Below are 26907 nucleotides of genomic sequence, written 5' to 3' on the forward strand. Positions count from 1 at the left end.
TATCGCTAATGAAATGGCAAGCTACATGTTGAATTAATCTGAAAACCAGGAAAAGAATGTCCTGTTTGGAAGACAGCACTTTTTACTTTGTTTACCTTAACAGACATCATCATGAGCTGTCTATATTTACATTTACCTTGATGTTTTATCCAAACTCAATCACATCCTTTTATGAAGGAAGGAACAGTAGAAATCTATGAGATTGATATAACAAATTAAATAGATTTCCAAGGAATGTTATTGCAATTTTACTACTTACCATCAAATTCAGCTGGTCCAACACCTACTATAATGATTGACATTGGAAGTTTTGAGGCCTTTGAAAAGAATAACACAATTAGCTTTCAATTGAGAAACTTAATTCTTAAGAAGAAAATAATACTCTGAGTTTTATTTGATGTTTTCATAGGTGTTCATTAACAGTTTTTAAATGTATTCAAAATTATTAATAGGACAATATACTTGATTCCACTCTTATCCTTTCTATGTATGCTAACCCTATAGAGCATTCTTCAGGAATAACCAGCTCTACATAAAACCAGGGAACATATGTTTTCATTGCCACTCTTAGCCAAGACTTTCCTAAGCTGATGTTGGGTATCTTTAGTTTCTTTTTCATTTTCTTTCTCTTCCCCAAATCTATTAGTTGTTAAGGGGAAAAAAAACAACAAGTCAGTGCCGGATTCATTAACTAGTACTATCATATTTCACTTCATTTCAGCCATATTAACAGTAAACAAGAAAATAAAATAAATGATCACTATAGAAAATTATTTTCAGTATTCTTAATTTATGTATTAAATATCTAGGAAATTGTGAGGGATACTAAACATTTGATGTTTTTCCATCACCTGTATTACTTAATTTATATTATCACCTTAAATAATTAAAAGGCAAGAAGGTGAGATCCAGCAACAAATAGATAGCACTCTATAGCAAACACATTTTCAGTTTGAAGGTCAGTAAATTATGAATAATTGTTTCTCAGTCCATCATGTCCTGCTAGTTCTAGCCTAAATTACTAAGTCCATATTTTAAAGTGCAAACTAATGCCACTGACCAGAGGATCAAGGAAGTTAAGATAAATTCCATCCAAGCATGTCTAGTTAAAAACACATAAATACATAAATTTGTATGACTTTACTACCTTTTTATGTTTGCTTTTTTCTAAGAAAATCTATAAAGCTTTGATTTTCCCCATATGTAACTGTTTTTTTTTTCTTTATACCAAACTCTTAATTGTATTTCTGTTTTTTTTGTCTATATTGTGCCAATCCTGCTAAGCCTAGGTATAGAAGGTGAGTAACAGTGGGTATGATTTAATTGACTATCACCTAGTAAATACAGACTTTTATAGATAATTTAGAATAGAAGTTGTGCATAGTGGTGCACATCTGTAATCAAAGCAACCTGGGAGGTTAAGGAAGGAGGATTGTAAATTCAAGTCCAGCCTTAGCAACTTAGCAAGATCCTATCTCCAAATGAGAAATAAAAAGGACTAGACATGTAGCTCAGTGGTAAAGCATTCCTGGGTTTAATTCCCACTACTACAAAATTTTTTTTAAAAATACATAGTAATAAAAACTAAAAATAAAATTAAAAATGAAAATGTGCAGGATGGTTTTTAAATCAAGTCCAGTTCTATTCAGTTCTACAGAATTAGCCAGTACAATTCTGTAACTGGAATGCAAATGTTCAGAAATAATCTTTACAAGTCATAAATTTGCATATAAGTAGATCAACTAACAGAGGTAAACATGCTGATGCACACAAAGCTAATACTGCTACTTTCTTTCCGTTTTTAAGGCAAGAATTTTGTGTCAGCTAAACTATTCACTCAGACTTGTCCTTATGGATCGATGGGAAAGATGTACATGAATTACCTGGATAAGGTTAAGAAGGCACTCTGCTGAAAAAGTGTAGGATTTTATTTCACTGTTAAGTTACCTAAAATAGATTCTGTTCTCAACCTAAGTGGCCCCCACACTGTTGCTTAGCCCAAGACTCCAGACCCCTACTCACATTAACTATGGACTCCTTGGTCTGAGCCATATCTGAGATAACACCATCTGTCACAATCAGGAGCACAAAATACTGGGAACCATCCTTCACAGAAGAAGCGTATCTGTAAAAGTAAGGAATACCATGGTAAATAAAACAGTCTATCTCCCCATGATGGTTGCTAAATAACGACAGTAAACAAACCTTTTAATCCTGAGAAAATATTTAAACATGTTAGAAGCCTACACAATGCAAACTCTCATGTAAACATTTTTCTGAAATAACACACTGGAATGCCAGCCACCTTAGTGTCTGCCAGCACACAGAAATATATGGATGCCTTAGAAGTTTGTTTATTAATAAAATTTTTACCAAGATGGGGTTGATTTAGCACAATGGGATATACAGGGTTTTGGAAAAAGACAGTCTGACTAAGCAACACATTATGATCTTCAATAAATTATGTGAACTGTCTGAACATTAGTTATCTTGAAAAATCAGATAATAACACACTGTGTATTATTGGATGAACTAATAAAGAAATTGCATGTATGGTACTCAATATATAATAGGATTCTGTAAGTTATAGCAATAATAAAATGAGTTTTATTTGGAATAACATAGAGGTGATGGTTGCACAACACTGTGAATATACTAAATACCTTTAAAATGTATGTGTTAAAATGGTTAATTTTATAGAATAGAAATTTCACTTCAATAAAAAATTGTAGTAGAAGACATGTCTTTTGACACACCCACAGTTCAAGTTCTTAATAAATGCTTAATTGATGAGAAATGGGAAGAAAAATTATAATAAGGTAAAAAATTACATATAAAATAGTAACCTTCTAGTGCTCCATGTTTATCAGAATCTTACCAAATAATAACGTAGAGGCAAATTTTATGAAATTGCTCTATTTTACTATATTTTTTTCTTTTCCTGTTCTGCATTTCAGATATGTAATCAACTTTGTCAACTGGATAATTTTTATGAGTTCTGTGCATGACTGGTACGCAGTCCCCTAATGAGCAAACATTGGCTGGTACTTGTAGGAGACAAAATAGTGAACAGGAAGACCACAGTCAAAGTTCCTAAAACATTATCAACTAGATCAGAATCACTGAATCATATTCCATAGATTGGTCAATGAAATTCCTTCCAAGCTGAAGGACCCTAAGGGATCCTATTTGAACAGGTTTTGGGACAGACAAATAGCACATTATCCCAGAGCACATTTTATTTTTCAGACAGGAGAATTAACAACCATATGAATAATAAAAATATTTACAAGTTTCTCAGGTACTCCTGAAACTAATATGTGTTCATGCTCCTAATAAAATGACTGGTAACTTTCTAGATTGATGAAGAGAATATGAACAACTGCTGCTGGATATTAGGAATGTGCATTAATTTGATGGTACTATAACCAATGGGAAACAATCCAAAGCAGTTAGGAACCCATTCTCTTACTCTTTTAAAGAAATCTGACAACTTCCCGCAGAAATTCAATTTTAATATTTAAATAGCAAACATTTTTTTTAAAGCATTCTTACTGGCCATGATTCTGAAGCAGAAAATTGAATGTTAAACAGTCAACAAAAATACCACTTCAAGTAGCTTAACTGATTTTCTTTTGATTCTCCAGAATGTATGTGAAAGAGGGGACCATATTTATACCACGATAGGGAAGAGTGATTGAAGCAGATCACAATAACTGGGAATTTCTCTTAAATTTGCTGTTTTATCTTCCAATTTCATAGGAATTTTGCGCTTGTAGTATGCATACATTTGTATTAATGTTTTATATTTCTTAACTTGGAGGAAAATTTATGCTGTAAAAAGATGCATTTTTTTTATCACGTGGCTCCCTCCACCACTAGATACATTCAATTTGAAAATAAATTACATTTTACATAAGAGCATCTAATCCATTTGAGTCTTTATCACAATCAGCACTACAAGTTAATCTTTTAAAAGTATTCATTGTTTCTATGGCATTTGCCCTATACAGTGATATACTGTTCCAATTTGTAAATAAATCTATATATCATGCAAATCCAACTGTACTACCACTTCTAATTTAGCCTTTTACTTTAAAAGTGTTACTTAATATTGCTTAAGTACTGTAGCATACTTAATATCCTACAGAAATGTGTGAACTAGAAAGCCTATGTTGGCCACACCTGGATCCCTCTTCCAGGAGGTGACACCGATACATGCAGTGGCAGATCCAAATCATGTTTTAAAAGTCTTTCAGAAGGGTGTTCCTTAACAGAACCTGATGATGAATCTTTCAGTAAACTCATAATTAAAACTTATATTAAAAGCCACCTCACTGCCTTTTCTCAAATACAGCCAATCTATAATTTATATATTAATATTACCATGATCGATCTGAGAGAAAAATCTAGCTTCATCAGGGTTGTGGAATTCAAACATATTTCTTTGGAGTTTCTACCAAAGTTTTCTTGATAGAATTGTTCACATAAAAGCTCATAAATTATAGGTTCATTTTTGTGAAATATTCTTTCAACTTATTATTAGTTCACAGGAATGGAGAAGACATGAAGACAAGTTAAGAAATTGGCTCAGGGATGTTTTACTTAAGGAACTGTTATGATTTATACAATTGATTAAATCTCCTTACCATCCAGTAAAGGGAGGCATGCATTTAAATATTTCAACACAAAGTAACCATAAATTTTGTTACCAAGTTGTCACCCCAAACTACTTTTGACTGCATAATGAAATGACCAAATACATCCACAAGAAAGGTAGCCCTGCTTCACTTCCTTCTGTATCTTTACCTCTGTAGCAGTGATAAAAAGTTTAAAGAGGCAAGGTGTCAGAACAGACTGAGTTGAAGTCAAACTTCAGAATTTTAGCTCCACCAGTTTGTCACTCTCTATACTCACTTGACTACTGGCACAACAGGAACAATAACACTACTATAATCTCCTAGAGTTTTTATGAAGATTAAAAGAGATAATCCATACTGCAACACTGAGATAATGCATGGGTTCAATAATGATTGTTTTGATTTTATTATTATTGTTCACTTGGAAGAGATAAAATGTAATACATTCTTTAAATTAATTTGTAAATTCCAAAGTAAAAAATGCTATTTTTCAAAAAATGAAAATTAATTTTAGCTTGTTGTCTAGATTCTGGAATGTTCTCAATATCAGGAAATAATAAATATAAAAAGTCAACAGAACAGAAATTGATAGATCCCTCTTTTTATTGGTACCAGGATTGAACCCAGGGGCATTTAACCACTGAGCTACATTCCCAGCCCTTTTTATTTTTTATTTTGAGACAGGGTCTCCCTAATTTGCTTAGGGCCTCGCTAAGTTGCTGGGGCAGCTTTGAACTTGTGATCCTCCTGCCTCAGCCTCTTGAGCAACTGAGATTATAGGCATATGTCACTGTGCCGAGCCAGATCCCTCTTAAAAATAGAAATGTTAGAGCCTCAAAACAAGTAATTCATTAGGCACAGGAAACAAATGCCTAATCGGAAACAGTGAATATTATCTACATCAAGTGAAGAAAACAGTGAAATTTTATGATAGTGTGAAAAGATACTTGATCTTTTCATTGGTATAACCCTTTATTTTTAAAGTATTAAGCTGTTAAAAAATATACCAACACATAAAATTCATCTCAGAAAATTTAAAATTATTGATAAAAAAATTTGGATGAATTGAAACTTTTGAAAAAAAAATGAAAAATGGTAGTATAGCCAAGAAGAAACCGAGATTAATCATGGGATAGTTAAAACTACATTTTACTCAAACTGCATATCTATACACATATAATTTCCTTCATATATTCTCCCTACTATTATTAATTAATGACCTTTAAACATAATGTAATAAACATTAGGCACTTATTAAAGTTCATTATCTGGAAGCCCTGAAATCACTTCTCCAAATTCAAAATTTGCTTTCAATTTACAACACAATATCAATACATTTCTTCTTTTGGGAGATATGATGATTAGTGTTATGTGTCAACTTGGCTAGATTTGAAATCCAGTTATTTAATTGAATAAGAATCTAGGCATTGCTGTGAAGGCATTTTGTAGATGTGGTTAACATCTACGATTAAATGACTTTTAAGTGAAGGAAATTCATTCAACTAGTTGAAGGCCATAACTTGTTTTATCCTATTGTTCCAGATTTGGTACATGTATAAACTCTTAAATATAATAGGTAATATAATTACATACATATAATTATATAACGATAAGCATATAATTATATCACAATATAATAATTATAATATTAACACAATAATATATTTAAGCTTTAGATTATCATTTCTAACCTATCTTAATGTACCTGTGTCAATTTCATTGCAACATTCCCAGATTTGAAAACTTGGGACACAATGGGTTAAGAGCAAAAACTGGTTTCCTAGAGAAAGAGAATTCTGTTTTAAGAAAGCAGTATCAGCTGAAATTCAGTATTACCAGAGTTTCTATATCTAACTCTACATGTCTCTTATTTGTTGCAGAAATCTGACAGGGCAGGTATCAATCACAATCACATTTTCCACAGGTGATTAAGATAGACTAAGCATTTACATTTAAAAGTTACTTTCGTTTCCAATTATAATCTTGCTAATTAATTAAGTTGCATTCATAATTATAATATTCAGCTAATTAAACAAACAGATATGGATTTCTAAGTATATGAAAAGTATTGTGTATATTCACATAAATATGTAATTCAATCACAATCAACAGTTCCCACCTCCAAAGTGAAAAATATCTACTTACATGTGACAATGCAGCAGCATTAAATGAGGAAAGTGTGATAAACACACATATGGAATGATACCACAGATCAGAAGAAGCAATGATTCACTGTGACTGAACTGTAGCACATTTGGAAGAATGTGGAGGAAAATGGAGTCAGATGTATGGGTGATGGCTGGATATTGGAAGTTCTTGAATGCCTAACCGAGATACCTACACTTAGATTTTTGACAGGGCATTAATAGATGTTGAGTAGGATTTTTACATTATTTTAAATATTGTTCCTTGAACAGTTTTGGGGGGAAAAAAAAAAACTGAGAAAGCAGAAAATCAGAAGCAGAGGGTTGGAAATCCTCAGAAAAGCATATAAACAACCCCTTCAAATGTTACAAATTTGATGTCTTGAATCTTATATATTTCAGATTCTTGTCATCCCACTAATCTTATGTCATTAGTCTTATTACACAGAGATCAGTCCTCGAAATGAGCATGTGCTTAAAGTCATTCTTAAGAAGAATAAGTATTCTTCAAAAATGCCAATAGAAAAGATAAAAAGCCACTAATATTTTACTCATCTAAGAAATATACATTTGAAGGTTCAAAAAAATTCAGGCAAATGGACAAAGCATATATAAATATTTTCTTAACTAAAAGCAATTTTTAATGGCAATGTTAGTGTACTCAGAATTCTTGTATTAGGAATTTGTTGATTACTTACCACCTATATGATAGACAAGGTGCTAAGTACTGTAGAAATGCATTTAAGAGTTATGAAATGAATAAGAAATTTTATAAAAGTAAAGGTCACACCCACTTTAAATATGACACTTCTTTTGATACAGAAATAAAAAGTACCTTGTTTTTAGTTGATAAAGTTTCTGTATGTTTTAATGAAAGTTTAAAAATAATATAACATTTAGAGATAAAGGAATGAATAAAGGCATTTCTTTTACAAATCTGTAATAAGAGATGGATCCATAGCACTTCCTATTGTGCTGGAAAGAAATGATGATTCATAAAAGCCATCTTTTATTGTTTTTCTTACTTTATTCCATTTAAAAAATAACAATAAAGAATTATTAGATCATAGCTTATTTTCAAAGAGTCTAAATGCTTTAGCTAGCATTTACAAAATATTGGGCAAAACATAAAATGGAAATAGAATACTCTAAACAGTATATTCAAAGGCATCAAGAAATCTTGTGTCTGTAATTTTAACTTTTTAACTGTCCTGGAGATGTACCAGGACAAGAAAATTTAAAAAATAAATTTGTAACCACTGATGAGAATATTTATAAGTAGCAGGAATTCACGCAAAACAAGTCCTGCAATTTTTGTTTTATCTTTTTGTAAAAAAGTGATCTGTTTGGTAATGTGAATCAATTAAAATTTATCTCACACTAACATATATTGATTCTGCTTTATTTGAAAATCATCAATAAACTAGGAAAATACAGTATGCATAACATTTCTTACATAGGCTAGTATAATAAGATAGGATATGTCTTTAAATTTACGGTAATGACCTAGTAGTGTATTGTGAAATGAATTTGGGGGGGGGTCAAAATCTGAATTAGGAACAGAAAAGAATAGCATACCATAGATACAGAGAAAACATGAGGTAAGAATAAGTATCGTTTTATAACTAAATTGTTTTTGTTCGAGTACATTCAAAGTTGAGATGTGAAATTCACATTTTAGCACATATTACAGATAAAATGTTGGAAAAATCCAAGCTAAAATTCAGAGAGTTGTGCTCAATATATCACTGTCATTCTGAGGTGGAGTCCCCCTGGGGAGGTCCACGGAGGTCAGCCTTAGGTACAGGGGCACGTTAGTATCTTGTCCATGTCCCAGATAATGGAAAGTAGAGCACATTCCAATTGTTAGTCATGTCCAGCAGGGAGGGTGGTAAAGTAACAGAACCTTCAGAGAACTGGGGTTTCATATGGCCTTTGTACACTGATAAACTGGTGAGAATGAAGTACTTTTTCAAGTTCTGGCTACATATTTGAAAGGATATAAGAGATACTCCTTTTTGATTATCTCAAAATAAGACAGAGCTTCATACAATTTGCTATTGGCTCAAGTCAAACTTTTTAGGGATTTGAAAAGGGGTATCTAACTCATTTTTGCATTAATGAACAAAATGATAAGTATAAATTGATTTTTTCATTTAAACATTTTCTCTAAAACATGCAGTTGGAGTCATAAGCAATTATATTCTGATCTCAGTACTATGTACTATATACAGGTAGAGTTCTGGGAATTTATAAAATTAGCTACTATATTAATTTCAGAAGTTAAAATAGTGTGCCCTATATATCACAGAAAGTTCCAAATCATTGTCTTAATTGAATTCAGTCTCTTATTGCTTCTATATGCTACTATGGAATATGACATTAGGTATGAATGACTAACATAGTTGAGCTCACCATCAGTCATTTTATTGCTCTCAAGAATGTTTTTTCAAAGTAAACATTCCATTTTGTTCAACAAAGACAGGTCCTAACATAACTTAGTGCATGTTTCTTCACTTAACATTCTTATATAAGCTCTCAGCAAAGTATCCTGATAACTTGTTGTGGACTCTACCATTTTAACTTTTTCCTCACTTTCTTGGTGGTATATTAAAGAAAGCAACTTTGATGTGTGGAGTCATTCCAAAAATACCATCATCCATTACACTACCATAAATACCTTGTGTATTCTATACTTACCTTGCTACATGATTAATTACAGGAGCAAAGTTGGTTGGCCCATACAGTTGTACAGATTTCAGACTCCTATAATAGGCCTCCATGACCCCTTCAATGCCATCACAATAGGGATTTTGGGGGTTGCCATTCTGTAGAAAGTTACAGGGAAAAATAAAAGTAAAAAATTAATGTCTTAGCCAGGTATGGTGGTGCAGGCCTGTAATACGAGCAGTTTAGGAGGCTGAGGCAGGAGGATCACAAGTTCAAAGAAACCTCAGCAACTCATTGAGCCCCTAAGTAACTTAGCAAGATCCTGACTCAAAATAAAAAATAGAAAAAGGCTGGGGATGTGGCCTCAGTGGTTAAGTGCTCCTGGGTTCAGTCCCCAGTACCAAAAGAAAATGAAAAAAAAAAAAAACCAAAAGGTAATGTCTCTGTGAAGAGCAATTGAAAAAAAGGGAATAATACACATAGACATAAAGTTACTTTGAAAAAAATACTCTTTTATAGACTTTATGAAAACAAAAATACAATAACTTAAGTGGTCAATAATATATTGATATAAAATGCATACAGAGAAAAATTCAAAATAATCTTAAGAGAAACAAAATATCACATAGTCCAAATTAATACTATCTTAATTTCACACATATTGATATAAAGGTAGAGATGAATATATTGAAATTCTGAAAAGAAGAAAATCAAAATAGTGGTTACCTCCAGATGGTTAAATAACTGGTGATTTTAATTTCATTCTTTAGCCTATTCTCTATTTTTTCAAAAAATGTATGCAGTGAACATGCATTAAAAAAATGTGTCACCTCAAACAGTTTTAACTGAAAGAAGGAAAAATGTAAAATATACACCACATGCACAATTTTCAGGTTATAACTGAAAACTCCAACTACAGAAGGAATCAGAGGGATTATAATTTGGAGTGGGAAACATCAAGACAAAGTAAAAGGAAAAATATTTGAAGAAACATATGCATGTTGTTCAAGGGAAATGGATATGCTACTAATGATTTCTGATTCTGGGGATGGTACCCAGATGGACACCTCACAGAGTTTTATCTACCTTCCATGCTCTTGTCATTATTCCATTTAATTCCCCTAGTTCACATTCCAGAAATAAGAATAATAAGACCACGTGTTATTCATTACTATATAACAAATCATGTACAAAGTTGTGCCATTTTGTATACTGGCATAAGACAATAAACAATTATTGTCTCACATATGGGGAGAATCCAGAAACAGCTCAGCTGGGTGGTTCTTAAGCAGGAGCTCTCATGAGGTCAAAATGCTGATCAGGGCTGCAGTTATCTAAATGCCTGATAGGGGCAGAAGGATCTTCTTCCAAGAAGACTCACAAGGCTGCCCATCAGAGCCCAGATCAACTCTCCCAGTGCTGCTTCTCACAATATGGCAGCTAACTACACCCAGAACATGTGATCCAAGAGAGAGAGCAAGGACAAAAGCTCAAGGCCTATCATAGCTATTTTAAAAAGTGGTATACCATTACTTCTACTTTATGTGCTAGAAACCAGTCACTAAGTATAGCCTGCACTCAAGGGAAGGGGAATTAGGCTCCACCTGTGGAAGAGGGGCATATGGAAAATTTTGTAGTTATATTTTAAAACATAGTGACAGTAACTACATTTAAGCACGGTTAGCAATAATTTTGGCATGAGTGTTTTTATCTTAAAAAATCACAAGTAACTGGTAATCTATAATTAAAATGTGCTGAATTCTATATGCCAAGGTTTAAAGTATTTACATATATAATTTTTTATAATAACTTGTAAAAAGATAGCTTAAAGTACTGTCATTATCCCTCCTTTATGGATAAGGAAACTGAGGCACTTAGATCATAGCTTGCCCAAAGTTATATAACACAAATGTGAGATCCAAGATTTGAATTCAGTACACAAATGGGGTACGACTTTTCATTTCTCTGGTTATACACAAAGTAGAGTCACACTGTGTACCATTACATCACCACATTATGAAACCCTAAACCTTTTGCAAAGCTGGAGAACTTGGAAACCCAGCCAGATGTTACCAACTACTTCAATTTTGTCATTTGTAAGAAAAGGAATTTTATTCATTTTATTCTTTTATTATTGTTTCTTCTTCATTTTTTTATTAACTCTCACAATGTTTTACATAAAAAATTATAAAAGATTTCTGTATATTATGAAATTGGTTACACAAATTGTCTGAAATTAAAATGTAAAAGTTTAACATTTAGCACAAAGCAGTTGATGGTTGGTTTTGATGTTAATCTGAGCTGACCTATTTAACCTTCCTTTAAGTAAGATTTTATGGTGCTCTTTTCCCTTGATAAGATATGAAGCTAATTAAAATTAAAACTCATTACCAATTTTGGACATATAAAAATGTAGTATGTATCTGCCTTAAGGGAACAATTACAAACTAGGATAATTTGGAGCTACTTTTTGATGAGCATTTTAACATTTTACTGGGGGTTTATATTTCTATGAGACTATTCCCTTCTATTCCTCTAGAACTGAAATTACATTAAGGTTCCTGTTTTTTTCTTTTGGTAGTGGGAAAATAATCATTGAACACTATTCATTACATGGATTGTTTAAAGCTTTGATTTCTGAATTCTTCCTAACAGCATAAGATGCTGTATGGTTTCTCCAAATGCCTTAGATGATAATAAGAATATTTTATAACATAAAATCATATCTTCTTTTTTGTGTATGCTCTATATTATATAAGGATTATTTTAAATATTTTACAGCTACCCAAAGGATATTTTGCTCTTAATGGTAAAATTGTAATGAGTTAAAAAGGTTTTTATTTTGGGGGGTCTGTTTAAAAGCTAATTTCTTTAATTATATATGGAATCAATTTTTGCTTGTTGAAAGAAATTGGAATGAATTTATGTGTGACTCTGGCATAAAAGTAAAACTAGATGTTTTTAATATTAAATGCACTTAATTCTGTTATTAATGAAGAAGGCAAAGGATGCCTTATTGCATAATTTCTTTTTAATTAATAACTTTTTAGATTATAAAATTATAAATGTTAACTTGTAAATATGTAAAAAAGTATGGAGAACTGAAGTCAAATGAGAAATAATCCCACCACAGAAACCTACCTGACTGGAGTGTCCAAGGTCTCATGCATTTCCCTCCCAAGACTATCTCAGGAATCCTACTGGGATTTGAATTCCATTCCATGCAAGAAACCCATAGTGTCTATTGCTGCCTATAGCCTGTAACAGTTTTCAGCAGGGTTAAGAAGCTGATAGACACCAAAGAGAAGCTGTTGCTGTGCTATGAAATGTATTTGTTGCTACTCAGAGATTTTCTTTACTATGGGAAAAATCTGGGAGAATTATTCCTTTTATTCAACCAGCAAACATCTTTTGAGCTTCCATTTTATGTATAGACTGTTGGTTATTAAATTGTTAGTGTTTAGCTGGAAGAACGACATACATGTAAACATTAAAATGTACAGATTTAAGTGCTAAAATAAGTGAAAGGTATGCAAGAGCTTTAGACTTTTAGAAGCAGCTATCAATTGGACAGGGGCAGCATTTCTCTGCTGATCAATGTGGAAGACTCTCTTTAAAGGGCCCTGGCCACATGCCCATTGGAAATATTGTTCTAGAACTCCACACGATTGCCTTTTAGAATAGCCCCACAAGGAGTCATCAAAAGTTACAAAGAGAAGAGAGAGATGACTCACTCTTTTTACAACCAGAAGTGCTAAAACTGCAGGAAATTCTTTGTTTTCCATTCCCTTTTCTTTAGCCATAGTATCTATTCTTATACATGTTTCACATGAAAGACTGGGTTTACCTGAGACTTTGTGGATAAACCAAAGCTCAATTTTGACATCTGTGCTAGCCAAAATCACTCACTAGGGATTATTCATTTTCAAACATGCCTCCTTTGCCATTTGAAAAATTAAGTTGGTGAAATAATGACTATATATAGATCTCACTATATGTCACTAACTCACTATATTGGCAGTAAATATACATCATATAATCTTACCATAGAGATATGAGGATTTGTTAATACTAGTATTCAGTCATTGTCAGATTGACACAGGACTCAAGTTTTTGTATTTGCCATGTTAAGTACTTATATATACATTACAGTGATTTAGGATGAGGTTAATGTAATATATTAGCAGGTATCAAATCAAATATCTCCTTAATCCTTATTAGTCTTACTTATCCAAGAAAGCAAAAGGGTGCTGAAAAAAAAAATAAAGTAATGCCATTGTTATGTAATACTAAATGGAGGCATTCAGATTATCACCATCCAAATAACCATCATTTTTATCATCAGTTGGGGAGACTAGGCTTCATAGATTCCAGGGAGTATGATATCTATCCTGAAAGAGTTGAATTGGGTTAGGAAAAAAAGCTTAAGTTAAAAAATAATAATAATAAAAAAAAACTTTCCTTAGAAGTAGATACCTGTATAGGCTTGCCTACATGGAATGAATATAGAGGTAGAAAAAAAGCAGAAAGAAAAGCAGGAGAGAGAAAAGGGAAAAAAAATTATACACAAGGGTGAAAAGAAATGTGTAGAAGGAAAATTAATAAACCTCATTTAGTTTAACACAATTATTCCTTTTCCTAGGCTTTAAAATAGCTCATGACCTTTTTCCTGAGGCACTTAAGACTTAGGATCACATGAATGATTTTCATGGTTTTATAAGTTTCTGGGAGATTTTAATTCTCTAAGACACAACAAAATCCAAACAGATACTCATTTTTATTTGACACTGAGAGTGTGACATGTGGGCTATTTCATGGAAGAAAGAATTAAACCCTGCAGCAACCTTTCCAGAAAGTGTCTGGGTGATAGAATAGGAAAGCAAGAATAAGTACAGAAACAAAAATGTAAAAATACTCTTTTCAAAACATATTTGAGGAAAATGAAATAAATCATATCAAAGCTTTTGGAAATATCCTTGTGTTGATAAAGCATGCATCTAAGTGGTAGGATGACAGTGCTTTCATAGGTTACGGTTTGGTAGTAGGAGCTCAGATCCTGAGAAAAGACTGACTGGGGTTCAAGTCCTGTCCTTTAGAACTCTGGTTAAATTCCAAGCCTCTGAGTTTGAGGTATACTCTTGCAGGGCACTTTCCTCACAGAGTCAATAGGAGTAGTGTAATGCATCTGTCATGATACAACTAACTCTCAGGAATTACAAAGATTACATGAGATAGTGAGTATATGCCTCGATACTTAGTAATTATGGAGTCCCAAATCAAATACCATTTCATTGAACCAAGACCACTTAACCCCAGTTTGTTTTACCTACTCAAGAAAATAAAAGGTTCTTGAAAAAATAATAGTGATGTAAAATAGAGAGATTATCATCACCATTGACATAATTATTGTTGCTCTCATCATCAGTTTGGGAGACTCTTTTCCATAAAGCTTAAAGAGCTCTGTTTTAGTCCATCTTGTGTCATGACAACAGCATAGCTGAAGCTGGGGAATTTATAACAACAAAATGTGTCTCACATTTTTGAAGAGTAGGGAGTTTAAGGTCAAGGCTCTGGCATGTTTGGTTGTCTACTGAGGGACATCCTACAGACATGAAGAATGCTATGTCCTCATATGACAGAGGCAGAAGGGAAAGAGACCAAGGGCTAGTTAAAGTTTCTTTTATTAGGGCTTTAATCCCATTCCACCCTCAAGATCTAATCAATTCTTAAATTCTCAAAGGTCCCACCTTTTAATGCTATTACATTGGCAACACCAGAGTCTTGGAGAGAATCCATCTGAACCATAGCAATCTCTATCCTATAAGTGTTATTTTGGGATCAAAGAACAGATTAAAATGCAAATTAAAAAATCCTTCCTCAGCAGTTTATATCCACATTGGTGTAGTTACATGGAATGAATGTGGATGAAGGCAAAGCAGAAAACAAGAGAATTAGAGGAAAAGAGAGAAAAAAATCACACATAGGATGAGAGGTAACATAAGAAAAATTAATAAGCTTCATTTAGTTTAACACAGTCATTCCTTTTCTTAGGTGTGAAGAAAGGTGGTAATTAAGATAGCCAGACATTCTTCAATACATTCACTGAGAGGTGAAAATTAATTCCCCTACCTTGAACTGCGGCTGACCTTAGTAACTTCCATAAACAATATAGAATGTGACAGAAATAAAACATTCTGGGCCTCCTATGACTATGCTATGAATAGTTCTGGAGTTTCCTTCTCAGACTTAAAAACTCACTTTGGGCAATGTGGCCACCATGAAGCCACCATACAAGAATGAAACCTGCAACAACCACATGGATAGGCCTGATGTAAAAGGGAAAAGATGTCCAGGGAGCCCCAGCCTTTCAGCTATCTCTGCTTAGGTGTTGGACGTGAACTTGGACAAAGAAGCCATAGTAGAAGACACATGCACCCCAGGAGACATGACACAGAGAAGACCTGAGGAATTCAACCAATAGGCAAAAGTGAAGCTCAGAAGAATGGTCCTAGCCTGACAATTCCAGACAACTCTAAGCCATTCAAGTCATAGTAGCAGAGGCTCCAGATGTTGAAAAGGAGAAATGTCCTACTGCACATCATATCCCTGACCCGCAAATTGTGAGCATAAAGGAATGTTGCTGTCTTATGCCTCTAAGTTTTAGGGATGTCTGTTATGAAGCAACAGAAATGGAAAAGACCTCCTATTTAAAAATTAGGAATACTTCAGTTAGATTCACTCATCTAATTTATCTTTGTTTCCCATTAAGATCACACTCTTAAGTTATTTATTTACCAAAATGGAGCTGACACTATGGTCATGAAGGTTTGTTCACAAATGAGTAAAGAATAAGTAGAAAATCAATGTTAAAATAGTCAACATATTATTTTTTCAAAATATCATATCCCTTTGATATATTCTTACCAAAGCAAATTCATGAGATATCCTTCCATCTGGAGGCAGCTTTGCACCAAAACCCAGGGCAGGGAACATCTTATCACTGTCATAGTCTTGGACGATTTCTCCCACGGCTTTCAGCGCCATGCCGTAGGCATTCAGCTGGTAAGGATTCATGTAGTGGAGAGAAGTGGGCTGGGCAGGGTTGCCTGACAACATAAGACGTGTCGCAAACGTAAGTCACCAGGCTAAGGATATTTTAAAACAACACTGTTCTCTGGTGTCCATTTCAGAATAAAATATTGAAAATCATGATTTTCTGCCCAGTTCCTGATTTTCTATTTCCACAGTGTGTCTAATAGTTTCATTTTGGATGGATATTAACATATAAAGATGTATTACAATATTATCAGAGATACAGAAAGCTTTTCAAAGAAATTCCAAATCATGTCAAGAATTTTTCAAAAATTATTCCTTATTGTGAATAGTACAGGCTATTTTTGAGCTTCCATTCTAGAAGCATGAAAGTACTTTTGTTAATGTTCTTGTAGTATAATTTTTACTTTTAAACAATCGTGTGTCCTCAAGTTGAATTCTTGTGCCTATAATCAGAGGACCCGAATGATTTATGAATTCAATAATTATAAGCCGTTCCTAAAATCATATCACAAATATAAGTTGAACATTTGAGAACCATCCCAACTTATCACTCAAGAAAAGCAGAGCTTTTCTTAATTTGAGCTGATTAGATACTTAGATTGGAAAAATTATTCAGACTTGCTAACTAGACAGTAAGCTAGGAGCCAAAGCCCAGAGGCAAGTCTCACCATTTCTAGGACAACATCTGTAAAATAAATCCTCCCTTAGTGATTTCCTGGGAGGACAAAATAAGGTTGTGTGTTTGAAAGTGATTTGAATAATAAAGTACCACAGAATTAATTGTAAGCTTAACTACCACTGTTGTTATTGGTTGGATTATCCACAAGGTTTTCTATTTCTAAAATGCTTATTCTATATACGTTGTGCATCTGAATGAAGATGACCTAGAGAGCGAATGTAAAACACCACTCAGACACACTGAGGTTCATACTAAGTCACCCTAACTGCCAGCACAAAGGCAGCCTCCAAGTCCATACAGTTTCTTCAGTGAAAATGGAAAGTTCAATGGGACTTGTAATAGCTCATACAAGTCTGTTCCACATTAAACCATGGCCCAAAGATGGAAGGCCTTGAGGCATTCTTTTTTTTTTTTTTCCCCTGATAAGGGAAAAAAAGTAACAATAGATACTTGCAATTCAGAAAGAAACAAAATAAAGGAGAGCTTTCTCTTGGTTTATAATATATATAATGACACAAATGCATCTGTATTTCCAAAGGGCTACCAGCATTCACATGTTGGTTCTGCATGACAAAATTTGTAAAAGAGAGTCTTCTATAGATGTTTTTAAGGTTCACCTCAACTTGACTGACTTTTGAATGGTTTCTTCCTGACTCCAGGACTCTGACCTCACTTTTCTTATAGCATTTGCTTTAGAAAACTTGCAACTGTAAATTCTTTCTTCTCCTCTCAAAGGAAAAACCTTCTATAACCATGTAGTATCTTCCTCAAGAAGCTGGGGGGACCATTTCTTTGAAATGTAATCATCTAAAAAGACAGTACCCCTATCTTCTAGTCTCAAAGAGGCAGGAGCCTACTTTCAATAAAAGCCAATTAGCAAATACAGAGGCCTACTCACAACAGACCAATCTCCCTGCTAATGTCCCATTAAATCACCCTAGCACTCAAATCCCTCCAGCCTTTTGCTTCAGAGTCCTAGAGTTTAATTTCTCTCTTCTTACTCTTGATCCCTATTGCAAAAGGCTTGAATAAAGTCTTCCCTGCCTTTTATTTTATTTTATTTTGATGGGGGCGGGTACCAGGGATTGAACTCAAGGACACTCAACCACTGAGCCACATCCCCGGTCCTATTTTGTATTTTATTTAGAGACAGGGTCTCACTGAGTTGCTTAGTGCCTCACTTTTGCTGAGGCTGGCTTTGGACTCACAACCCTCCTGCCTCAGCCCCCCAGTCACTGGGATTACAGGCATGTACCACAGCACCCAGCCTTTCCTTGCCTTTCTAATTTATCCAGTGAAATTTTTCTTTGCTATTTCAATTTAAAGTAGTGACTTTGTCACTTGGTCAAAAGTCTACTAGAGTCAGAAATAGAAATACCATTACTGAACCAAATGATTATTTAACACAACTCTCAAATAAGAGTTGCTACCCAGTGGTGGCAATATGACAAATAATTCTATTTCTCTAAAACAAACAAACAAACAAACAAACAAAAAGAACCCAAACCATTAATATCCCAGCATGTCTTAACATCTTAACCTCTCATCATAATGGGACTCTACCCTCCTCCCAGCATCTTCATCCGGACCGTCTCCACTGCACACCAATTAATACTTCCCTCCCATCTCAATAGACTTCTCAAGTTGCCACACTGACCTGAAAATAATTTTCTTCTCCTCCACCTTATGTCTTCTGTGTACCAAACAACTTTCTTCTTTAGCCAGGCCCTTGTTGTCTTTTCTTTCTATTCTTAATGGCTCTTATGTTCTGTACTATAAAATTTGGCAATTAAAAATTAACTGCCAACTCCTAGAGTCTGTGACTATGTTTGTCCTTCCTCTGTATCTGCAAAGGTGCTTCTACAAAATGGATTGTAGTAGGTTATTATGATATTGAATCAATATCATAATAATAGCAATAATAGTTATATTATAACAATAGCAATAATAGTTATAATAACAGGGAATCTAACATGTGGAAAAACTTCATATCTCACTTAAGGGTTTCAACAACCACATGGCATGGGTAATTTTATTATACCCATTTTTCAGATGAAATAACGTGCTCCAAATCACACAGAGTAAATAGTTGGTAAAACTAGAATATGAATCTAGGCAGTCAGATTCCACAGCCCTTGACATTAGTTATCATTCTTTACTTAAGGTTTTTACAATAGTGTTAAGCCTAGAATAATATCAAACTTAAATCTCATTTTATTTTAGAGGTACGCTATGCCTTTGTAAGATAAATTAAATGTAGATTCTTTGTTAGCAGTTTATTGAGACATAATTCACATCATTTACAAATGATACACAATCTATGATTTTTAGTACAATACATTCACAGATATGCATAAAAGGAACACTGTACTTTAGTTTTTGCCTGCTTGTCATCTGCTCCAGCTCTAAACAGTGTCTCTCCTGATTTTCCTAACCCAAATATGTCATACAATGGCACATATCATATGTGGTCTGTGTGACCAGCTTTGTGATTTCAACATCTGCCCATGTTGTAGAACGCATCAGTTCCTCACTCCTGCTTATTGTGGCTCAGCATCCCATTGTATAAACATACTGCATTTTGTCTATCCACTTATCAGTTGACAGACATTTGAGTTGTTTCCATAGTTTGACTATTTTGCTCTTACAAACATCCATGGGGGAAGTTTTTCTGTTTGCACGTTTTCATTTCTCTTGGGCATATGTCTAGAAGTGACACTGCTGGGTCATATGGTAGCTTTTAATTTAACAATTTGAGTAACTGTGTTTTCCAAAGTGTATCATCTTATATACCCATCCAGAATATTCTAAAATTTCTCACCAATACTTGTTATCTGATTACAGTCAGTCAAATAGTTGTAGAATACTATGCTTTTGATGTGTTTCCTGAAGCCTATACATGCCAAGAATCTATTCATGCGCTTATAGGTCATTTGCATATCTTATTTGGAGCAATGTCTATTCAGATTCCTTGCCTATTTTTAAAATTTGATCACTTTTCTTTCTTATTCAGTTAGACGACTTCTTTATATATTCTAGATATATGTCTCTTATGGGATGTATGCTTTGCAAATATTTCTCCCATTCTGGGGCTTATCTTTTCACATTCTTGATAGTATCCTTTAGAACATAAAATGTTTGAATTTTGATGAAGTTCAGTTTACCTATTTTTTTTTATTGTTCATGTTGTTGGTGCCACACTTAAGAATCACTGCCAAATGCAAGAAAATAAATATACACCCCTGTTTTCTTGAGTTTTATAACTTATAACTACAAGAAATACTGACCTTTAATTTTTTTTTCTTGTGATGGCTTTATTTGGTTTTAGCATTAAAGCAATAACAACTTCATAGAATGAAATAGGGAAAATACCTTTTTTATGTTTTTATTCAAGAGTTTGTGAAGAATTGGTATTGATTCTTTAAATATTTGATGGAATTTACCAGTGAAACTGTCTGAGTGTCATGGTAGATAAACGTTGAGGACAATTTTTTAATTTTAAATTACTAATTCAATCTCTTGTTATAGTTCTATTCAGATCATCCACTTCTTAAATAAGTTTCAGGAGCTTGTGTCTTAATTGACAGATATTTGCTTCTCCTAATTGTGTTAAAATATATCAGTTCAACAAAAGCTAGTTTTTTTTTAAACCAACTGCCTTTATTACTTTTATTTCATATTGTACTGAATAACACGAGAAACATCATTAACTTGAAGTCACAGTACTGGAGAATAAACAACATACCTGAAAGGAACTGAATTACAGTTTGGTTTCCTCATCTGCAGTTGTACCTGTATGACTAATCTTTTAACTAGTATAAAGATTTTCTGGCTCTCAGTTTCCTCATTTGTAAAAGAAAAGGGTGGATTAAGTGACCTCCTATGGGGCCATTTCCCTAAAATTCTGTTATTTTGTGACATATGAGTCAATATAAGAGAAATGTGAAGTAAAGATAATGTGAAAGCTATGGCACAATAAGTAATTTGAAAAATAAGAATAACCCTACAGATGCTCCTCAGTTGATGATAGGGTAGTGTTTAATGTCTCATGTTTACTGGGATATAAGTTGAAAATATTAAAAATCAAAAATTACCTAGTATATGTAGCCAACTGAATATCATGACCTAGCAACTGCATACTACAGGGAATCAGGCATTCATCCTTATGGTTGTGAGGTGGACTGGTATGGTGGCTTGCGGCTGCTGCCCAGTACCAGGAGGGAATATTGTACCACATTCTCCAGCCCAGGATAAGATCAAAATGCAAAACTTGAAAAATGGTTTCTACTGAATGTATATTCTCCATACCTTTTTAAAGTTGAAAAAAAATGTAAAAAAGTAATGTTTGTAAGCCAAAACATAAGTTGGAGACCAACTGTAGACAAATAAAACTAGTCACTATTTTTGGTAAAAGACAATGAGTTTCATAGTCTTGTGATACCTAATAATGGATTTCAAATGGTTGGTATACCTGAAACAAAGTTGGTCCAAAATAAAATTAAAAGTATACTAAATTTTCTTTCTTAAAATGTTTCATACATGAAGTATGAATATCTAAACATGGAATATTATATGTCAGTCCCAGTTAATTAACAAGATATAAATATGTTAGTATGAGTAATTCTTAAAAATAAATTAGTAAAAATTAATCAAGTTCTGTAAGGTACATGCATTGTTAAATTATGTTTCTATAGCTTAGTACACACAAACCTATAAAAATGAGGATTATAATTAGACACACATCAGAATTGTATTTATATATAGAAAGGAATAAAGGGTATAAGAATCAGCCAGGGATATACAATGAGATTAACAATCTCTAAAATTTTTCTATTCTTTTTAAATACATACGGAGCAAAAAAGGACAACATTTCAACATTTAATAAATCTATTATGTATCTTTTTGACATTTTTTGTAGTCTTTTACATATTTTAACTTTTTGTAATGCTAAAAATGTAGGAAAAACTATGTGATTTTTTTAAATGAAAAGTATGTAAAGGTAAAAATGAAACACCTAACCCTCATAAAAATAAAAAAAGTATTTTTCATTTAATTGGTGATAGCTTTTATCAGGGAACAGTCTTAATACTCACCATTTGATGCTGTAAAATCAATAGCCACTGTGAAGTTGATTTGGGTTCTAGAATATAAATAAATGAGAATCATTAATAGGTAAATAAGTGCATAAAGGGAGTTTGTTTTCCACTTGTGTTATATGTTTTTAGTGTGACTAAGTTTCCTAAATGTCCATTATGTGCAAATACATCACAATATACATTGGATAGCATTAGACAGGCAGTTTTATAATGTAAGAACTTGATAAAAATACCACTGATAAAAATATATTCATACAGATATACAGTGAAAAATGAAAGTCCTAGGAATAAAAGTAGCTTATATTTTGTATCACAATAACAAAGGGAGCAGCTCACACTGAAGAAGTCAAATTGTAAATAATTATTTTCCAGTTTCAAATGCCAGCATTTATTATTAATTTATATGAAGATCAAGATCATTCTGTAGTCATGCTACATCTTAAAGCATAGCATTGCTAAAATCATTTCTGATGTCATTGCTTAAACTAATTTTCTTTCAGCAATTCTGAAAGTAGGATTCTCTTCTATTTTCTTCAGAAATTAAGAATTCCAAGTACTAATTTATCTCTAATTGCTCATGTTATTCCTCTATGTATATGCATGTATACTTATACATCACTGAGAAATATGGAGAAGCTGATATTTGCTATATATTTTTAAAAATTTCAGCACATGGTCATTAACAAAATTATTTTACTGAGTCAGATTTTTGTGTTTTTAATATGTCAGTTTTTATTTTTCCTCTTTCTCTCTCTCTTTTTTTTTTTTTCTGTTGGAAACCAAACAGGTGGCATTCATCTAAAAAATTTGCTTGGGAATACTTATGACTATTTCTGTATGGAATTCCATCTCTTTCTTACCAAAGAAAACATCAAATACATAAATAATGATGAGTAACAACATACACTCACATTTAATATAAAAATAATTCCTTTTAAAAAGTAAATCATTTGAAAACATGATACTTGGACTATGTTTTACCAAAATTTACTTTTGACACATTGAACAATTGATGCAACACTTCAAAGTTTGGAACTGTTGGATAAATGATGATGATGATAGGATTTTAAAAAAATAATCTGACTCAAGGTACTGTCCTATAGGGTTCCTTGTTCTTCTCTTAACCAAAGGTATAACAATATTTCCTTCTTTCTCCAAAAATTTAGTGTAAAAAGACTTAAGTATGATTCAGGGATTGAATCAAATTTATTTTTCCCCCTAAGCAATGAACAACCTTTGTGGTTACATTTAACAAGAACTAATGTAGATTTCCTTTATAGTTATGTGGTAACTTCTCTTCTGAGCAGAAATCAGGTTTGTAGGCTAAGAATATAGGCTAACGTGGAGCAAAACACTAACCAACATGAACCAAAATGAGTACAAACTTTCAGAAAAAGATTACAGTGAGACTTTTGGGAGAACATTTCCAAACAAACTCCTTTGAGGGCTTAAAAAGAACAGTCTCCATCAGCACACTGCTTTGTCATGCAGTGTTCTTGGGAACAAGTGACCATAATTCAGGGTATGGTATAGTGTCTTATAAAGGGTATGGCTTTTGAATTGGAAAGGATAGGGATTAAGTCCCAGCAACTCAGTTGGTGACCTTAGTAAAATTTCAAAACTCTTTGAGGGCAAGTTCCTGGTACACAGTAATAAAATGAGGACTGAAAGAAAACTATGTAAAATTTTATATATGAAATATATTTAAGTGTATAACATATGCTTATATTTTATATGCATAATATCAATTAACCTCACAATAATTTAATAAAGAACTACTGTCTTCCTTTTACAGATAAAAGTTTTTCTCACAAAACTTAGTATCTTCCCAAGCCAATAATAAATGCCAGCATTGGAATTTGAGTTCATATCCAAGGTCAAAAACCATATGTAGTATGTTGTTTCTACAATTAAATATTTGCAAACTTCCTAGCCATAATAGGAACACTATAAAAGATACTGATTATTATAAAGATACCCTGAGGTAGTCTTATGCTTGGGCAAATATGTCCTACTATCAAGTATGTTATGAAGCACATTAATCATAAAATTATCAGATCAATTTTGAAGTTCGATCTTTGATTCAGTCTTGCCTCAACTGTAGGGATGAACAACCTTGTCCTGATTCACCTCTTATGACAGGCTTTGCATAATTGGACCCTCACAATGAGTACCTTCGTTTTATGGTTGTTTCTAAATTGTTCTCTAAGGTTACATATGGCATATGCATTTACTTCTTAGAACAATTACTTGCAGAAAAAAAGACATCAATAGTCATAGATACAAAGGTCCTCTCAAAGTTAAAGTTGTGCCTAGCAAAACTACAAAAAAAAGTTATGGCTACTAACTAAAGAACTATATACCTTATACAATAATAATAATAATAATAGTAAAGAAAAGATATTTAGAATTAACAAAAAAATCCTAAATGGTTAAACAAAATTATAAGATCAAGTAGATACATATTTATTTAATATATACATATAAAATATATCTAAAATACACGCATTTTCAAAATATACATATATATAAAATAAACATATAAAAAAAAAAAAGAGAGACAATAGAAAAGAAAAGAGAGAAATAGAGAAAGAGGGCAGGCCCAAGGAGTTCCACTAAAACACAGGATGCTCTAAGACTAAATATAAAAGGTGGTTGCATTTAGTACTAAATGATAAATAAGACCATTTGGTAATCATGGAGTAATAGAGACATTCGAGAAGTAAAGCAGAATGCTTGATGCATATTTGGTGGCTGAATAATTACAGGGTTTGATTAATTCTTTGTCTCATTATGCATGTCAGAAAGAATTTCTCTCCTTTATTGCTTTGAATCAGCAGCAGTATTCAGATCAGAAGGAAAATATTATGGCTCAAATATAAAGCTTCTCGTGGTAATGATGGTCCCTTAGTCTACTATAATACTGCTGAGATTTTTTTTCCTTTAAAAAACTAAAGCGCAACGATTATTTATTGAGCATCTTCCAATTGGCAAGTACTGTGCTAAGTGATGAAATGAAATGGAACAAATGAAGCACCATCTTTGATCTCACAGAGCTTCCAATTTCAACTTTCTATTCTTAAAAAAAACGACAAAAATAGCCTGGCATTTTATCATTGAATTGATAATCAATAGGGTAAACTAAGAACTAACTGCACATTATCTGTGGGTAACAGATTATTCATTCCCAGGATTCCTGAGAGCTTTCATTCCTATTACAATGTATACTTATTATACCAAGTGCCACATTCTATATTTTTAGAAAATATTAATTAATAATGTTATAAAGTAAAATGCTAGCAAGATGACAACTCTGGGCTATAAGACAGATTTCTCAAAGACAATAATAAATGATCTGTTATAAAAGCAAGTCAAAAAATATCACCAATAATCTTGTTACCCTTTTGCATTCTCTAATATTGCTTGAAGTCTAATGTTAGAGGGAAAAAAATCAATCACTTGTCAAAGTAAAAATTCTGAATTCACACAGAGGACACCTGATAGAATATTCATAAAAACAATCACATATAAATCCTCGAAACATTTTGCTTAGGAAGTGTTACTTTAGCTGTCATTTTATGTTTTAGAAACAGAAAAGGAAATGCAAGGTTTCAAGAAACCCAGTTAGCAGAACCATATTCTAGAATATAAAAAAGTTATGCCTGCCAAATAGCATAAGTTGGAACCAACATCTCATGAGACTTCCTGATGCATACCATCCTAGTACTGCTAAAACATATACTTGGAAAGTGTTCCTGTTTTACTTTGCCACCTTTTCAAAAACTGTGAATGACAGAAAAATTAAATGTCAAGATGTAAAGAATTTGCTAGTACAACAATATCCATAGAAAATAAGCATATATAGATATGCTTGTCAGAGAAAATTATGCACTCACACACATACACATTGTAGTATCATCTTAGATCTTTTTCACAGCTGTTATTATGAATTAATTGTAAAAACTAAGTTGTGATGGGTGTGTATAAAAAGTCTGTTTTCATTGATTTCCAATTTTGAATTCTGTTGAACAAACTGAACATTATTAATCCTAAAGATGGACTTCCTCCAACCTTATTTAATTTTGATTAACAGATTCAGATTCACTAGCTAGTGGAATCTAGAGTTGATAAATACTGGGATGCCCACCCAACTCTAAAACCCACCTCATTCTGTCCATGGATACCAGCACTACGCTTCTGCCTTGTTTTACCAATATGCACTCTAGTTTATACTTCAGTTCTGGAACCTACTGTGGACTCTTAGATCTCTTTCCTCAGTCACTGTCACCTAGCTTGGCTTACTCTATCTCATCATGAGATAAACTTTATACCCTTTTCTGTCTTAACTTTTTCCTCTTTCTTAAAAGTAGTTGAACTAGTTGAATGAGAGTACAGATTTGCTTGACTCCAAACCTTCCTGCCTCTTCAAAATACCTGCTTCCCAGGCTTATAAACTATTCACAGGAATACTGTCCCCAACAATGGAGAGCTGCCAGAATGAGAGCAGGTTTTAAGATACAAATGCGAATTCCAATATAAACACTTTCACCTACCAGTAAGGTTCCCTTAAGAAAGTTACTAAACCTCTTCATACCTCATTTGTAGTCATAATAAAGAAAAC

General features: G+C 32.9%; 1 protein-coding gene and 1 long non-coding RNA gene across 2 annotated transcripts in view; both read right to left on the reverse strand.

Moving 5' to 3' along the window:
- Nucleotides 1-26907, reverse strand: part of LOC306660854 — a 610682-nt gene that overhangs the window by 171194 nt on the left and 412581 nt on the right. The window lies entirely within an intron of this gene.
- The window catches only part of CPNE8 (copine 8), a 199266-nt gene that overhangs the window by 13953 nt on the left and 158406 nt on the right, over nucleotides 1-26907 (reverse strand). Inside the window, exons 14-18 of the mRNA XM_079139378.1 lie at nucleotides 22284-22330; nucleotides 16379-16560; nucleotides 9485-9612; nucleotides 2023-2125; nucleotides 260-317 (exon numbers count right to left, since the gene is read on the reverse strand). Of these exons, the coding sequence (XP_078995504.1) occupies nucleotides 260-317; nucleotides 2023-2125; nucleotides 9485-9612; nucleotides 16379-16560; nucleotides 22284-22330 (518 nt within the window). The remainder of the gene's footprint in view (nucleotides 1-259; nucleotides 318-2022; nucleotides 2126-9484; nucleotides 9613-16378; nucleotides 16561-22283; nucleotides 22331-26907) is intronic.

The sequence above is a fragment of the Sciurus vulgaris genome, assembly GCF_902686455.1.
Source record: "Sciurus vulgaris genome assembly, chromosome: 5".
Classification (NCBI taxonomy): domain Eukaryota; kingdom Metazoa; phylum Chordata; class Mammalia; order Rodentia; family Sciuridae; genus Sciurus; species Sciurus vulgaris.